This window comes from Euprymna scolopes, chromosome 7, assembly GCF_053919585.1.
Source record: "Euprymna scolopes isolate OS-2025 chromosome 7, ASM5391958v1, whole genome shotgun sequence".
Lineage (NCBI taxonomy): Eukaryota > Metazoa > Mollusca > Cephalopoda > Sepiida > Sepiolidae > Euprymna > Euprymna scolopes.
The window spans coordinates 83,547,378-83,565,516 of NC_136488.1; the positions used below are offsets into that span (position 1 = coordinate 83,547,378).

Consider the following 18,139-nt stretch of genomic DNA (forward strand, 5'->3'; position numbering starts at 1 on the left):
TTTTTTTTGCCTTCCTTCTCTACCTGGTTGATGCAAGCCGGCTGGTGGGAATTCAAACATCTGGACAACAACAATCAGAAGTGACCTAGCAACACTGTCAGGCCCATAAGTAGTTGAATTTTTGATTATGGAATCAAGATTGGCTAACCATAACGTGATGTAAATCAGGATTAGAGAACGTGGGTTGCAAAGGTCTAAGACACTGTACTTGCCCAGGAGCTCAACTCGGCCAGAATGATAACGGTTACAAGTAAGATATATACTGAATTATTTCCCCTAGTGCTACATACAAAAGAATAGCTGATTATAAATATAGATATTGAAAGAGGGACACAATGGATATTATTATGCAAGAGATAATAAAGTTTAAACAACTTTAGCATTTTACCAGATAGGAATATAACATAATACAATAACTGATAAAATATTAGCACAGTAATAAGTTGTGCTACGTCATACTTACAATACAGTATGGCATCACTTACAGATATAAATAAAAGTAATAGAGTTAAACTTTCATAAAGTTGACTTTTTTTTACAAAAATTGTGACCTGAAGAGAAAATATACTTAGAATAAAGTAGATGCCCCCACTTGCACCATATCAAGAATGACTTTAGAGCCACTAGATCATGTCTAATTATCCAGCTAAATGTACAGTAGAAACCGGAAGTTAAAAAGAGCAGACAATCTTAATTTTTTTATTCTACAATTTTTCAATATTTACTTTTGTGTGTGTGTGTGTGTATATATATATATACACACACACACACACACACACACACTTTATTTGTTTTTACATAAGCAGTAATATGTTGCTACAAATTCATGAGCATGTTTCAGTCAGCTAGTTACCAATAACTAGAAACCTCTTCAGGCGATACAGCTTATACGAAAAGCAAAGTTTGCAATGAAAATATCAGGTCTTCCTCATCACATGGAATTAATATTAGAATGTTCCATTAGATGTAGTGAAAAATAAGCCTTGGTTGTATGTAAATAAGACCCAATAGGGGTGTGGATTTGAATCTGTGTTTAGATACAGGAATGAATAGGAAAGGGTAAGGGGTTAAAGGTCAAGGTAATGGAAGACAAGAAAGAAAGGTATTTGTATGCATGTTTGATGGCCGCCCTTTTATATTGCTAACTTTGCTTTCATATAAGCTGTATCGCCTGAAGAGGTCTCTAGTTATTATTGGTAACTAGCTGATCGAAACATGCTCATGACTGTGTAGCAACATATTACAACTTATGTAAACACAAATAAAGAGTATACCCTGCTCTACTGAGTACTGAGTACTCTAGTATTGAGCAACTCTAGTATTGAGCAACTTTGTATTAACCTTGTTAAAGTTCGTTGGTTACTTAACCTCCGGAAAACAATAACCTCAGATTATATATATATATATATATATATATATATATACACTAGCATGGGTGCCCGGCGTTGCCTGGGTGGTTGAAGGTGTATGCTGAGAAAAAAAAAAAAAAAAAAAAAAACGGTCAATTTCTTTAACTTTGACCTCTATTAAAACCCCTTAACATTTATTGTTTTGGGCTCAAATAAAGTTATTAAGTTAGATACATGTCCAAGGAACCTATATTTAAAATTTCAAGTATTTAGACCCAAAATTGTCGGAGGAGTTTGGTAGAGTTCTCAAAGGTCAAATCGTTGAACTTTGACCCCTTAACAGTCAAATTTCTGGTCGAAACCTGATCACATAGATTTTCCCAAATCTCAGTACCCTGTATATCAAATTTCGAGTCTGTAGACTAAAAATTGACAGTTATTGCGTAGGGAAATGTACACAGACAGACACGGTCACTTTTATAGATATACTACCCGAGTGTTTGGAGGTGTATGCTGAGCAAAAAAAAAAAAAAAAAGGTCAATTTTTTTAACTTTGACCCCTATTATGACCCCTTAACATTTATTGTTTTGGGCTCAAATCAAGTTATTAAGTTAGATCCATGTCCAAGGAACCTATATCTAAAATTTCAAGTGTTTAGACCCAAAATTGTCGGAGGAGTTTGGTAGAGTTCTCAAAAGTCAAATCGTTGAACTTTGACCCTTTAACAGCCAAATTTCTGGCCAACAACCGATCACATCAAATTTCCCAAATCTCAGTACCCTGTATATCAAATTTTGAGTCTGTAGACTAAAAATTGACAGAGTTATTGCGTAGGGAAATGTAGACAGACACACAGACATGTTCACTTTTATAGATATATAGATACACACACACACAAAAGTGTGTATGAATATACACACACACACACATATAATTAAAACTTGTTAATTATTTGTTCACAAATGGAGAATTAATTCTTCTATTACTTTTATCATAGAAGCTACACAACTAGTTAGATTGCAGATATAAGTATTTTTATTTACTTAATTTGGGCTTAAATAGCAAAGTATTTGCTTATGCGTTAAGGTAGAACAAAAAAAAAGTCTTTGATATATACACGTAAAACACAAGTCAGTCGAGCAGACAATTGGAGACTGGAAATTTGAACCGACGGGTTCGCTCATGACGACGTATTTGCATGGAAGTTTTAATGGACACATTTAGAAAGATTTAGAAAGAAAGAAAGAAAGACATTGCCAAACTCTGAAGGAAGCACAGAACTGTGAAATATGAGAATAAAACTATAGAAATAGTATAAGAAGAAGTTGACTAGTGTTAGTGTTTCACAGAGAAGTGCTTTTATTTCAGTGTCTGCAAGACGAAGGGAACCAGTTGAATATGTGTAAGGAGCGAAAACGGTAAGAGGTTATTAGTCCTTGGAGAACGGCCATGTTTGATATTGTCCTGTTACTTTGAACTTTCTATCGCACATACATGCACCCTCTCAATAAACATGAACAATTTATATTATACATACATTTTAAAAGATGTGCTTGATATCCGTTTTATTGACAGTTTTTATGCATTCTAAGTACGAACAATGTACATACATTATTATGAACATGTCTATATAAACAGCAGACTTTATTTGACATTTGTATATAAACTTGCTATCTAACATGTGCATTATTTGTAAAGTGCTTATACATATTATATAAACCTCACTACAACATGTTTTGTATATTTTGTTAAAGAGACCAGTGGCGTCTCGTATACATACATGTTTATATATATATATATATATATATATATATATATATATATATATATATATTTGGGGGGAGGGATTTTTATTTTGAATCTGTTGACTTGTTTATACGTCCTTCAAAAAAGTTTGAAACCTAAACTTATGGCAAAAATAATAATATTAAGAATAAAAAATAATAAAAAGATAAATGAAGAAAATAAGAATAAATCAACTGTTAGATTTAAAATAACTTTCACATGATCATTTGTTTCGTAAGCTTTCAGAAAATTTATCATTATCTATTTTGTCTTGGCCTGAAGAATCTTAGCCTTTACAAGTCTATAACTGAAATATATCAGCAAATATGTAGCCAAAATACTTGCATAAATAGAAACAAATATATATATCATATATTTTTTTTAATTCAATGTTCACCCCAAACAAGTCACACTGCCACTTTGAAGTAGGGGGCTACTATCGGGGACATAAATTGCAGGGATATTATGAAGGGAGATGAGTGGCAAAATGTCTGTTCACATTACACTTCTGCATGTCAGTACAGTTGGGAAAGCAGAATCCCAGAAGGAAGTTCCAAAGTCTAGCAGTTCTGGGGAAGAAACTACTTGAGTAGAAGCCTTTCTTACACCTAGGGATCTCTACCGTGTAGGGGTGGAATTTAGCTGTTTGTCAGGTTTGTCGGGGGTATTTACATCAAGCGGGTACAAGTGCTTGTACTTCGTCAGAGCATTCACCATTAAAGTACTTCTAGAACAGGCAGAGGGATGCAACATTTCGTTGATGGGACAGAGGCTGAAGCCTAGATGACAGTTCAGAACCTATCAGGTTGGCGACTCTCTTTTGAACTCTGTTCAGGAGTGAGAGACAAGTAGCAGATTAACCAGCCCAAATGTGACAGCAGTACTCCATACATAGGTGAATGGTGGCCTTATAGAGGTACAGGGTACTTATATATATATATATATATATATATATATATATATATATATATATATATATCCTCCGGCATAAACTATTACAGAAGCATGGATGTCTTAAATCACAAGAATATTGGTTGGCTAAAGGAAAATTGGAAGCAAATGATTAGATAAGAATGCAGAATACAACTTGGTAACAGCTGACCTGCTGAACCGGAAGATCTGGAGAGTGAGGTTGTGTAGTATCAGAAAACACCTGACTCCTGAACAAAGGAAAAGTGATGTTAAATGAATGGAAGAAGAAAGCATAAAAGATTTTCAAGTTTACAAATTGAATGATTCTGTAAACTTAAAGCAAGTATGAATATTTATATTCATGACAGTCCTAACCAGATGAAAAAGCTCAATATTTGAGATAGAGCATTGATATAAGGAATTCAATATAAACTCTGTAAATTAAAATAATTTATTGTTTAAGGAATACATAAACTTTAAAATTTTCCTTATTGCATGGAGTTTCAAAGAATGGCTCTTATCCTCAGAGAAAAAGTAGTTAGCAAAATGATATTCATAGGCAGACTATAAATTTCGCTGGTTAGCACGTAAATTGAAAACCATAAATTCTATAAAAAAACTTCTTGCATAATTTATAGTTTTCAATTTATATGCTAACTACTTTCCTTTGAGGATAAGATCCGATCTTTGAAACTCCATGGAATAAAGAAAATTTTTAAGTTTTTGTATTCCTTATTGAATAATAAATTGTTGCAATTTCTTATTTATAGAGTTTATATAGAACTTAATATATATATATATATATATATATATATATATATATTTGTTCGCTGTTTTGAGGAAAGAATTCCATCAAAGTGCTCGATTACAAAGAAAAAATTCCAATCAATATTTATTTATTTAAAACTGTACAGAAGGTCAGAAAAACATTGGTACCGTCGGTTTCAAGCCTAACATAAGGGGAACCAGTTAATGAGAAAGTTAATAAAAAACAGAAAACAATATGGCTGACATCATTTACCATTAACTGGTCCCCCTTATGTTAGGCTTGAAACAGACGGTACCAATGTTTTTCTGACCTTCTGTAGAGTTTTAAATAAATAAATAAATATATATATATAGTATAAATGATGGAATTTAAAGCATGAAATTGAATTTCAGACAAAAATAGAATATTTAAAGGATACGCATTGAACAGACTAGTAAAAATAACAGACATGTTTAAAAAAGCAACTGATATTTTGGTTGTGCCAAATGACCTTTGATGAAGTTTTTTTCATGAAAAGAAATTAAAGCCTTTACAGCAAACAGTTTTTTTTAACACATTTAACATGATTCAGAAAGTATAGTATTAAACCAAAGATTAAGGTAATCTGACATAGCCGAAATGTTGATTGGCTTTAGAGATGTGTCTGTTATTATTCCTACTAGTTTCTTTATATGCATATCTACTATTGCACATAAACATTCCATATATATCATAAATACCAATATTTTGTTCATATACATGGAAGCTGAATTACCTATATATACAGAGAAAAGAGAATGGAATAAACATAAGCAATTACATCGGTTAATTCTAAGATGCCAAAATCTGGGGTGATTTTAGTGAAATACAGCAATAAGTATTAGTAGGTATTAAGAAAAACAGATGGAAGAAGATTCTGAAGACGAGCCGCAGTAGCCTTAGTTGCAAAAATAGCACCAAACTTGGATCTGTCAGTAGTTTCAAAGTTAGTTCCATGCTTTTTATTCAACACTGGAACAATTAGGATCCATTAAGATCCAGCACTTTTACGTTACATGAAGTAGACAAGGAAGGTTTTCTAAATACGATAGTTCTACTATAATGGAGATTTTGTGTCGGTATGGTTGCAACATGTACCTGTCAAAAGAAACATAAATCTTCGGGTAGATAATTCGGTGGATGCACACACTTTTTCTTTTCATCATTTTTCTGTGCCCAACAGAACTCTGCTGTCGAAATGATACCGGATTTAGATACCTGTAGATTTTTGCTGAGTCATACAGTCAATCAACTAATCTGCTGACTAGCCTTTTTTTAACTTCTGGTTCCAAGAGGTTAACCATTTTTAGCAATGTATAAAGGTCACAGCCATAGAATAACACAAGAAAAAATCTGTTTAGGCATTAAAAATGGTTTTATGTTGTTAGTTCGTTAAACACTATTAATTTATATTATATACGGCATAATCACGTGAACAAATCAGTTCTCACCAGATCACCAAAGTTAAGCAACAATGAGCCTAACCAATACCAGATGAGTGACAATTTGGAAATGCTAGGCGCTGTATGTGCACTCCGCTTATCTCGGTATGGTTTCCAGTCATCCTGAACTTATATATACTTGCAACTGGATTCAAAGCAGTGCCGTCTCAGGAAAGATGTGGTTGGAGATTGCACAACTCTTTGCCACAAAAATGTCAGTGGGTATCCATAGTTTAAGAAGACTATACGGAGTCATTAATTTATATTATTCATCAATATTATTAAATGAGGAATATTTTTGAGTTATAATTCGAGTTGCAGTTTCAGATAACTATGACATCAGGTCAAATTAGGTAGCAATTTTTATTGACAGTTTATTTAAATGACATTTTTCAATCATATTTTTTTCAATTTTGCATGCGTAATACTAACTGGATTCTTAATAGAAAAAATGATTCCTAATTTAGTAATATATAACAAAAACATAAAATTATTTTTAATGCCATTATAAAATCTTTGTTGTGTTCTTCCGTGGCTGTGACCTTTAGTAGTTCATAATCACAGCCTTTGTACTTTGTCTCTCCACTATGCAATCAAAACTTTGAATATTATCTCTTCTTATATAAACGTCACTCTGTGTGCGTTTGTGTGTGCAAGTTCCTTCCTCATAGATTTTGAAACGGCCGAGCCTATCTTTTGTAAATTTCACACAAAGGTAATTTAGAAGTCTGGCAATGTCCAGAGATACGTTTTGTACAGAAATTCATCCAATAAGTATTCAAAATCGAAAAAATCCAATCTTAAAAAATAGTCTTTTCTATCTTACAGATAAAGAATTTTTACAGAGGAATATTTTACATTACATAAGCCAAGGGGATAAAATTTCAGCAAATCATTTCTTCTTCTAAAAAAAAAAAAAAAAAAAAAAGCAGCAGATTTATTATAATCTGGAGATACAGTTTAGTGTTAGAGCATTCGACTACAGATTGTGTGATCCCCCTGTTCAAGCCCAGGTGTACTTCAAAAAGTAGGTTTAAGGCTGTAATTTTCACAACGTTGCAGGCTAAAATTCATACTAGAATTGTCCATAAGGACCTGTGGCGCAGTGGTTAGAGTACTGGAAAAAAAACAATTGTAATAATGATATTCTCCTGAAGGTTTAATTCTCAGTGTGGGCGACCGAAAGATACATTTGCGAATTACTTAGGACCTCTATCAAGTCATGGCTGACAGAACAAGAGCACGCTACCCCGTGAAGTAAATAAAGGGTTCCACTCAAACTTCCGTCCAAATTCCCAAGTTCGGCAAGATACACCTGAAGAAGGTCGGAGGTTATATCGACCGAAATGTTGTGAAAATCACAGTCCGATGCATAATAATACATACAAATCATTTTTTTGTTTGCATATTTTAAGACTAAACATTAATAAGAAGTGACTTTTCCAGGGCATTCATTGTCAAGCCCAAATATCAGCTGACGTGATATTGTAAACAAACACAAACAGAATTTGATGAACAACATTATCATTTTTAATTTTTTTGCAAATTAGTCCACCGGGCAAATTATTCCTCGTAATATATAATAATCAATAAAGGATTGATTCTATAATAATACATGTGCAATCTGCATAAATTAAAATATCATGTTTAAGCGTATTGTACCACCATGAATGCCGGGCTGCCAGCTAGTATACTTTAAAAGGAACATAGTGTTATATAACACAGCGCAGTATGTTTAATTACACTTATAAATATATAAAAAATAAAATATTACATGGGATTTTAGGGTAATCTAACCAATAAACAAACAAAAACTAAATAATCAGTGATTTTTAGAGAATTATAATCTGTAATTGTGTCAAAATCTGGAAAAAATATTGGAATCGTCCCATTAATCTTTGAAAGTTAACTTTTAATCCTTGTTCAAGTTACAGCAAAAACTCAAGAAAAAAATGGTACATGATTTTCGTTTACTAAACACAGCATAATAAAGTGATGATCAAGCATAAGTGGGGTAATCCTTGGAAATTTGACTGAGCCATATAGCATAACGGTTAGAGCAGTGGTTCTCAACCATTTTTGTACCATGCTCCAATTTTTTTCTTTTTCTTTTTTTTTAAATCAAAAATTTCTTCATGTCATCCACAAATTTCTATCATGTTCCTTGAACAATGAATTTCTTGTTGATCTTTTCTCAAACTTCCTCTTTAAGAATTTAAAATACCCTAGTTTTGAATTAACATCAATACTGTGCTTTGCCTTCAAATGATTTTCGAGAAGACAATCTCACTTCATGGATGCATTAATCAAACATTGGTGATGCAACAGATAAAGAAACCTGACAGCAGATTAAGAACTGCAAGGTTAAACAAGTCAGAAGCTTCACATACATAGCTGGTGCCAGATGCACGATAACATTAGTGGGTGAACAATTGGCTATTGTATTCAGCTAGGTTATAATTACAATTTTATCTTATAAACTAGCAAGGAGACACGACGTTATCAGGGATTGAATAAAGATTAACCAATGTTCCACTCTCATATACTTTTATTGTCATTAAAATCGATGAAATCACCCATTTTTTTAATTAAATCGATTAATTACCTGCTCTAGTCAGGGATCCATTACAGTGTACTAGGAGGAAGCTTTACATGCCTCCTTGCAGTGATGTAGTCCACAATATATTGTAGTCTACATTGCACTGTAGAGAATCTACCATTGATTTATCTGTAAATAATGATTTCACTTAAAGTTTAAAATCCAAAAGTCAAGTATCATGGTTCAATTGTTCTCTAAACAGAAACATTAATTTCAAATGTGCTTGTTTTATAAAATAAGCTACAGTTGATTTTATAGGCTGGGCCTTTTTGCTTGTGTGATGATAAAAAATTCTCAAATGCACTAGTGATGTTAGGTTGTATAAAAGTGTTAACTTCAGTCAAAATCAGATATCCTTCTTCAATCAGATTTTTTCAATTATCAATTTTCGATACTTATCAGATGCATTCTGAAACAAAGCCTACATAAGAACACTCCCAGATACATCAAGTACTTTTGTGTGAAAAAACCCCCCCAAAAAAACCCAAGACATTTCAGAGTTCACATGGAACAAACACACACACACACACACACACACACACACCTAAAATTCCTTTTATAAGATAGATAGATATAGAGAGAGATAGGTAGAGAGATAGGCAGAGAGATAGAGAGACAGATAGAGAGAGAGGTAGAGAGACAGAGATAGAGAGATTTATAATTTTTACCTATTATTGGATAAGATAAAAAATATGTTGATATTACTATATTTTTCATATTGCCCCTATTATTATTGAATTGATCTCTAGTGGAGTGTAAGCCACACATTGAGAATCACTGGGTTAGAGTGTTCAAAAAAGGACCAGTAGATTCGATACATATATGTAATGACCAATATTATATAACACTAGGTTCCTTTTAAATAATAATGCTTCTTTTTTTTTAAAGATAGACACAAAATTTCCATTGAATTGAAAAAAAACAAATATACATTCTGTTAATGCGATTTATGTGATCCCGTTCCTCTAATGATTAGGCCAAAGACAATTGATATAAATACTAGAGAATTTCTATATTAAATTTATTATGCGGTTATGGTTGAGTTAAAAAGTTGAGCTCGGCTCATCTTTTTTTATATTAAAACAAAATATAAAAAAGATATGTTTTTTTTTGTTTGTTTGTTTTATGACCTTTCTCAATCAAGTTAGATTCTTTGAAAAAAATTATTTGAAAAAAAAAAAAAAAACATTCTTTAAAAACATTCTTTAACAAAAACATTCTTTAAGCCATAAAAAGGTATGGTAGTTTGATTTAAATATTGTTGATAAATAAGTCTATTTGCATTGCAGAAGAAACAAAAATGGTGAAAGAGGAGATTAACAAAAATAAATAAATGATTATTTATCTATTTTTCAGTAAATCTTTTGTTTACTGCTAATGATTATATACATATATATATATATATATATATATATATATATATATATATATATATATATATTCCATCATTAGCAGTAAACTATATATATATATATATATATATATATATATTTTAATTTGGATATTTCAGGAGAAACCTCTTCAAAACACTTTTTTCCGTTTTGAGAGAACAAACATCCAAAGATGTTCTATTTTCAAGATTTGTGCCTAAATTTGCAAAATTAATTCAGCATTACCAAAAAATATTTGAAAGAAAAAAAATGGCAAAAATTTGATAAAAAAATAAGGTATTTCAATGCAAATATAAGTTGGAAGTAAAAGAAAATAACAGCCAAATTTTCTGCATTTTACATTTTATTGATCTTTTATGCTAATTCTTTTCTAGTTGTACGTTTATTGGCTATTTTTTTTATTACTATTTTTTGAGTGGCTTTTGGCCTTGATAAGTGGTGATACATCATTTATGAAACGGGAGTAATTGCCAACAAAAAGATGAAAACTATAAAAGTAGTAACACTGATCAAATGGTATGAAAGAGGTGGCCCGTGAAAAGAATTTCTTGACATGGAGGGAGAAAGGAAAGTCTTTTTTTCACTGTGGTAGCAGGATACTCATTAGTTCTTTTTATAACACAGGTGCAGGAGTACATTAATTATTATTTTTTTTATTTAAAAGCACAAATGCATAATATTTGGCCTTTGGATCTTAAAAGGCTTTAAACCAATTACATTTCAGCAGATTAAAGGCTTAAAAATAACTTTACAATAAAAAAAAGTGTCTTAATAGTAATTATAATGGTATTCAGTCTTGGGGTGGGGATTAAGCCGGCTCCAAATGAGTTCACCACATCCTGTGTCAAGACAGTCCACTCCAGCTAATCAACAGCTGAGTCTTTGGCATACTTCAGTCATTCCCAGTTCCAGTGTCGGATACCAAAAACGTTGGGGCCAGTCATCAGCTCCATGTCTGTCCTCATTATTCCTATCCAAATCTTCAGTTGGCTGCCTCTGCACTTCTTCCAGTGATTGGAGCTAACAACGTGCAGATAAATTTTTCCTCAGAACGTCAAAGAATATGACCAAACTAGTAAAGTCGCCTAGAGTCTATGATGCTGGGGATATTGCATCTTGCATGGGTGGTACAGTTTCAGATTTGGTCGAAGAGACGCATGCACAGGATGCAATGAAGGCAGCCTATGTTAAAAACCTTGAGTGCATTAAAATCTTCTTTGTGCAAAAGCCAGGTATTTCAACTTTATTATGCATATCAGTGCATAAAATATCCTCGATTTTATCTCTTGTGAAGACCACAATCTACTTTGGAGACTGCAGAAGGATGTGTGAGCATGATCAATATGGATTGTCAGCTTATCTTTCCTTAGTCCAGTAGCTGTGAAAGTTGAGCCAATGAGCTTAATAAACACATATCAGCTATCTTTTAATCTAATAATAATTATAATAATAATAATAATCTGGAAAAAAACAAAACATTATGACACTAGCCTCAGTGGGTATGTACAAAATAGCCGCGAAGGGTCAAAGAGGATGGAAAGACTGAGGAAATAGAGCACCATCCAGACCTCTAGAGGAATGGCATAAAGCATATCAAATCCAGAGAAGGCCAATAGTTGTAAACAGTTGTAACAATAACGCAAAGTTGGCACTGGTAATCTAAAAAAGCAAAGCAATGGAAATCTGGAAGACTTGTTACTCAGATTTCAAGGAACACCACTTGTTAATGTTGGAGTAATAATGATTTTTGTGAAAACTACTACTGAGTAAATATATCCATCTATCCATTTGTCCTGTGCATACTCCGGAGAGCTTTGGCATATGCTTGAGAATAGAACTCCACCCAGGAGCAGACGTTTTTTTGGGGTCGGCACGTGTGGTTTAACAGTTTTATACTGAATTATTTGCTAATGGCATCTTCAATGCCCTATAAGCATATGGCTCACCAAACTTGTACTGTATACTCTTTTACAGTTCTCCACTCACTGGTGCTGTGCACATTCCTGTTACTAAGAATGGTCTTCCATGAAACTGCAATGTTTTCTCTGCTGAAACATTTATTTATTGGTAGTCACTACAGAAATTACAATTACCCGTTAAAAAAAAAAAAAAAAAAAAAAAAAAAAAAAAAAAAGTAGGATTTTTGTTCAAGATTTACTCCTCTAAATCTGTCGTGTTCTTTCTATGTTCATACATATTAACAGGGTAATCTCAAGAATAATGAAACTGTTTACCATGTATGCACGCCATGTATAAAATGGCTGTATTTTTCCATGTCACATGATACTAGCTAGAATGCGTGGAGACCAATCAAGGATGCGAGAAAGTTGTTGATGATGATGATAGTAGTAATGATAATAGTAAATTATGTGGGCTCCATCCTGCATGTATATTTTACAGATCTTTATTATTTCATTAATTCTTTAGAATCAGTTAACAGAGTTATTTCCCTTTGAAAATTGGATATTTAGAGTAAGAGTTGTGTTCGTGAATTCAACTTAATTAAATCAATAAAAATACAAAATAATATTTATAATGTATGTACCTGTTATGAAGCAAAAATATCATATTCCAAAAATCATAAATTGATCAAGTATTTTTTTTGATATATAGAAAATATTTTTTTTAAAATGATTTTTAGCAATTTTAATAGTAAATCGTAGCCATTATAATGTTGATTTTCATCTTTGTAGTTCGAATCGAGTTGTCTATTTATTTATCAAAGATGGTGAAGCAAGACACACCATCCTCACTTCCTTACAAAATTTAATTTTATTAGTAAAAAAATAAAAGAATAAAAAAACTTCTTAACCAATTTAGTTTATTTTTAGAATATGACATTTTCATTCCATGATTGGTACACACAAAGGTTTTTCTGTATTTTTGTTTTTTAATTAGGTTGAATTCTGGAAAAAAAACAATTAAAGTTGGTGATGCTATACATTATTGTGATCTGTTGACTAATAAGATTTGGACAATAGTGTACATATTGTTGAAAGTTTGACACATCAATTTTCTTTCCTATTGATTATAGGATTATATGTATTGGAATATTGTCTCGCATAATTATGATTATAAAAAAGGGGGTGGGATTTTTACAAATCTCCTAGGAATCATTTCTTTCGAAAATAATGTCTTTAATCTATCACATACATTTATTATGTAAGTTGTTTCAGAAAATGTTTTCAATATTCTGAAAAGTGAGATGCTTCAATTTTTCTGATAAGTATCAAACAATTAAAATGGCTTATTAAAAATGATATTTATAACATACGACAAACTTACATGCATTTCTATGAACCGAAACATTGGGATATAGACATAGTAACTACACAAAAAGCAAAACAAAAACCTTCATGTTTAAGTATTTTCACCGTTTAGTCAGACTTAAATTTAAAATAGTATTTTCCTTTACATGTCATGCTAAAAATTAAAGTTTACTTTCCTTAATAAGTGAGTTTTAGTTAGAAATTGCATTTCCTCTGCCATGCTAAAGTTAGAAATAGTATTTTCCTGAATAAGGTTTAATTTTGAAAATTTTCTCAACAAACAAGGTTTAATTTTAAAGTAATATTTTCCCCAATAAGATGGGTTTAATTTTGAAATAATAGTCCAATTCGCCAATAGATGGGTTTAATTTTGAAATCCATAAGTCAGATTTAATTTTTAAATAGTCTCATCATTAGTAAGCCAGGCTAATTTTTTAAATAGCATTTTGCTCAATAAGGTTTAATTTGGAAATAGTGTTCATATCACTAAGTCAGGATTAATTTTGAAAGAGTATTTTCATATACATAATACAGGCTTGAATTTTTATATAGCATTTTCATCAATAAGCCAGGCTTAATTTATAAATGGCATTTTCCTCAGTAAGCTGGGCTTATTTTTTAAATAGTATTTTCTCCAATAAGGTATAATTTTGAAATAGTATTTTCATCGGTAAGTCAGGCTTAACTTTTAAATAGTATTGTCCTTGGAAAGCCAGGTTAAAGTTTGAAATAGCATTTTCTTCAATAAAGCACACATAAGTTTGATTTTGTACGAATAAAACAGACACAAAAATAATATTAAAGCTGAGCTTACAAAGCACTTCTTCCACTTCTGTCATCCCTTCTTTTCCAAAGAGAAACGTAAGGGACGCACATGCATCTGACCGGATGCATAAGAAGAAAACGTGCTTCGCTTACCAGTTTGCTTACCTCCCCCTCATCACTACTTTTTATATTGATATCACTGCCTTTGTTGATGAGGATTCTAGCGATCTTTCCTAGTTTTGCCTCATCCTGTTCAGGGCTTCGACAAGTTTCATGCAAGGCACTACGTTGGTCCTGAAAAAATAAAATAAAAAAAGTAAGTGAAAGTTAGGGAAGCTTATTCTTTTAACATTGTAGCAAATTTTGGGATAGTTAAATCGTATAAGATTGGTAGGAAAAAAAAATAGTATGCATCTCCCGTGTAGTAAAGATCAATTGCTGCCAATAAATTAGATCCAGCATTGAACAACTGTGACACTATAGAGTACCTCCACCTTAACAACTGTTTTCTGAGATGCCTGTGGCCTAGCAGTCAGGGTTACATTTTGTTTTAACCATAGAGAGTTTAATAGTAGTTGACAACACTGCATTGTGACTGACAAGAGTTCATATGGCAGCATTAGTAAGATTTATTTGTTGTCTATTTGTTTTTGAACCCCTTTTTTCTGTTAACACATCGATTCCCATTAGATCACCAAAGTTAAGCAACATTGAGCCTGGTCAGTATTAAATGGGTAATCATTTGGGAATACCAGGTGCTGTATGTGCTCTCCACTTACCTTGGAATTGTTTTCAATCATCCCGAATTTCTCCTAGCTACTGAAATCAAGCAGTGCCAATTTAGGAGAGATGTGGTTGGGGATTGTGCAAGCTTGCTTCACAGTTACATGTGCATAGCCATTGACTTTCAAAACTGAATGGAGGCCATAAATATAGTGAATAACTTGGTAAAATACCATTGTAAATTATATTCTTCTGGAGATTGAAGGTTCAATCCTCAGTGTGGGTAACACTCAAAATACAATTGTGAATTACTTAACAATTATAACCAGTCATGGCTGAAGAAAGAGCATACTACTCCTGTGGATTGACTATGGGGCTCTGTTAAAAATTTTGTGCAGATTCCGGAGTTTGACAGAAAGATTACAGAGTTTGACAAGATACACCTGAAGAAGGTTGGGTGTTATATAACATAATAACACTCAAGATGAGAACAGTAGTCCAGATAATCCGCATAATACTAATTGTACACCATTGCCTAAAAGTAATACATTTCATTTTACCACCACATTTTCTACATCGATACTCAACAAAAATCACTCAGATTTATTATATTTAAATAATGGATTCCAACAGGGCTATCTAAGAAATTAAAAAAAAACAAAAAACAAAAACAATTCTTCTGACCTTGTTGAGCAAAGAAATATCACATCCATGTTCAATGAGGACTTCAACAGCTTCCGGGTGGCACCAATAGGCAGCACAATGCAATGGACTCCAGCCATTCTACAAGAAATTGCAAAGAGATTTGGCATTAGAATAAAGAAAATAAATCCTATCAAATTTTTTATCTAAATTTTATAGATGAACAGAAAGAAAAAAGGAATATATATCACAATAAAAATATTTCCAAAACTCCAGTTGGCAATGAAAAAAAAAAAAAAAGCGTTAGAACAGTTGAAAAACTCAAAATATTCAAATGACCTGAAAAAGGTTTTGCTTGTGAATATATCAGCATTTTATAGAGTGAAAGCAATATCAGTAATTGACAGAGACTAATCATTTCACTGAAATTTATTTACAGACTAGCCTGGGTGCCTGGCATTGCCCGGGTGTTCAGAGGTGTGTGTTGAGAGAAAATAAAAAAGGAAAAAAGTGGGAGTAGGCAGGTAGGCTCGAACCCGTACCATATGAAGGAGGAAAAGAATGTGGAAAAAAAGTGATGTCTTGCTGTTGCATCCATCGCCAAACCGGAAGTGGTGAAGGTTTAAATTAAGGCTAGTCAATCGAAAAGAGGGAATGACTTTAAAAAATATCAGCGAAAAAAGCGATCTCTCCTTGTAGAAAAGTGCCCAGTTGAGGGTGAAAGAATTAATGTTTTTAGCCAATTTTTCGATATTTGTCATCCGAAGGGTCGATTTTTCCAAATGATACTGATCTCGTGAAAATCCGTCGCTTCTGTCAAAATTTTTAAGCAGACATACAAGCATACATACATACATTTAAACAGACAGGTGAGATTTATATTATAGACTATGTTTCATAAAATAGAAAGTTAAAATATGGAGTGTCTGAAGAAAAGAATTTGGTGTTTATGCAGATAATCATTGCATTCCAAATATAAACTCTTAAAAGGCAAACATAAGTAGTCTCACCAAAAATTAAGAAAAATTATTGAGTAGAAGTTTAATTAAAAGTAAACATCAATTGCATTGTATTTTGTAAAAATTGTCCACTTTAAAAAAAATTAATATTTGCTGAAATGAAGGACCAAATTATCTCCCCTGTTTTAAAATAACTCTTCAAAATTACTTAATATGATAAAACTGCAATTTATGCTAAAATATAAAAAATATACAAAATAATGGCTTGTGTTTTATTACTTATTTACAACAAACTGTTCACAATAAAGATGCTCACAAACTAAACACTATATGGTGAGTATTAGTATTTCTGAAGTAATGCACAAATCCAATAACAAAAAGAAAAAAAAAGTGCATGAAAACAAATGCTTTTAGAGAGAGGAAATTCATGTCATGTCTCCTGCTGGTTTACTTCTATTTGATTTCTAACTCTTCCCTTTCATAAAGTTATTTTTTGAAAGATGGGCATTCCCATGACAAGGACAGACTGATTAATGAGAAATGATTTTAGTCCAAAGGTGCAGCATGTGGAATTGTACAGGAGAATCAAGTGATAAAATAAATTGAATCAGACTTGGCAGAGAGAGATTTAATGGCACTCTATTGACTGGAATTGGCTCAGAACAAATATTTAATGCACTTCCATCACACACACACACACACACTGGCATTCTAAAAGTAATACCTCTTATTTTTTATTCTACTCAAATGGATCAGAGGGGGATTGCAAATTGCATTGTTATGATGACTGAACTTATGCATTTATGACCTGAAAGATTAATTTCTCTGTTGCAGATATTGAACAGGTGAGACTATGAAAGCAACCCTTGTTATGGGCCTGTATCAAAAGCAGAAATGCATCATTGAATTTCTGGCAAAAGTGAATTAAGAATGATGAGGACAGTGCAAAAAAATAAATTCTTAAGCACAAAAAGTAATTTGGTTTAATGGTACTACTCTCATCTTCATAGCTCCTCCACTTTTTGAGTTAAAAAAAAAAAAAATAAATATATATATATAGGAGGATTTACTTTTGAAACGGTCCCCCTCTTTCTCTCTCTCTCTCTCTATATATATATATATAGTGGAAATCGCTCCAGATCAGGCATGAAACCAATTGATGTAAGCAGCTAACAAGAATGAAAGATGATTATCGCAAAGACAGGAGATGCCTATTGGATTGAAAGTAGCAAGGCTATAATTAGGACAAAACAATCAGCAGGAAGAGAGTTTCCTGAATCTACAGTTCTTGGAAAAAGGCTACTGGATTAGAAAGAGGTATCAAAACAGCAAATTGGTGAAGACCAATGCCTCAAAGGAACTGGAACAAAGGAAGCAGGAAATAAATCAGACAATTCTGAAGAACACGTGTCATAATATTATATATAAAAAAGACTGAGACTAGCAACATCATGTCTGTGAGAGAGAGGTTGCAAAGAAGAACGGGTGAAGTCAATAAAATTACAGATATGTTTC

The 18,139-nt window shown here is 32.2% G+C and overlaps 1 protein-coding gene across 5 annotated transcripts in view; it reads right to left on the reverse strand.

Annotated features, from left to right (window-relative positions):
• Positions 1-18,139, reverse strand: part of LOC145279813 (uncharacterized) — a 254,115-nt gene that overhangs the window by 13,100 nt on the left and 222,876 nt on the right. For 3 of the 5 annotated variants that reach the window (XM_080131176.1, XM_080131178.1, XM_080131177.1), the window contains 2 exons: positions 15,708-15,806; positions 14,454-14,594 (listed from right to left, as the gene is read on the reverse strand). In XM_080131176.1, coding sequence (XP_079987302.1) covers positions 14,454-14,594; positions 15,708-15,806 — 240 coding nt within the window. The remainder of the gene's footprint in view (positions 1-14,453; positions 14,595-15,707; positions 15,807-18,139) is intronic. The other 2 variants (XM_080131179.1, XM_080131180.1) reach the window with 1 other exon arrangement.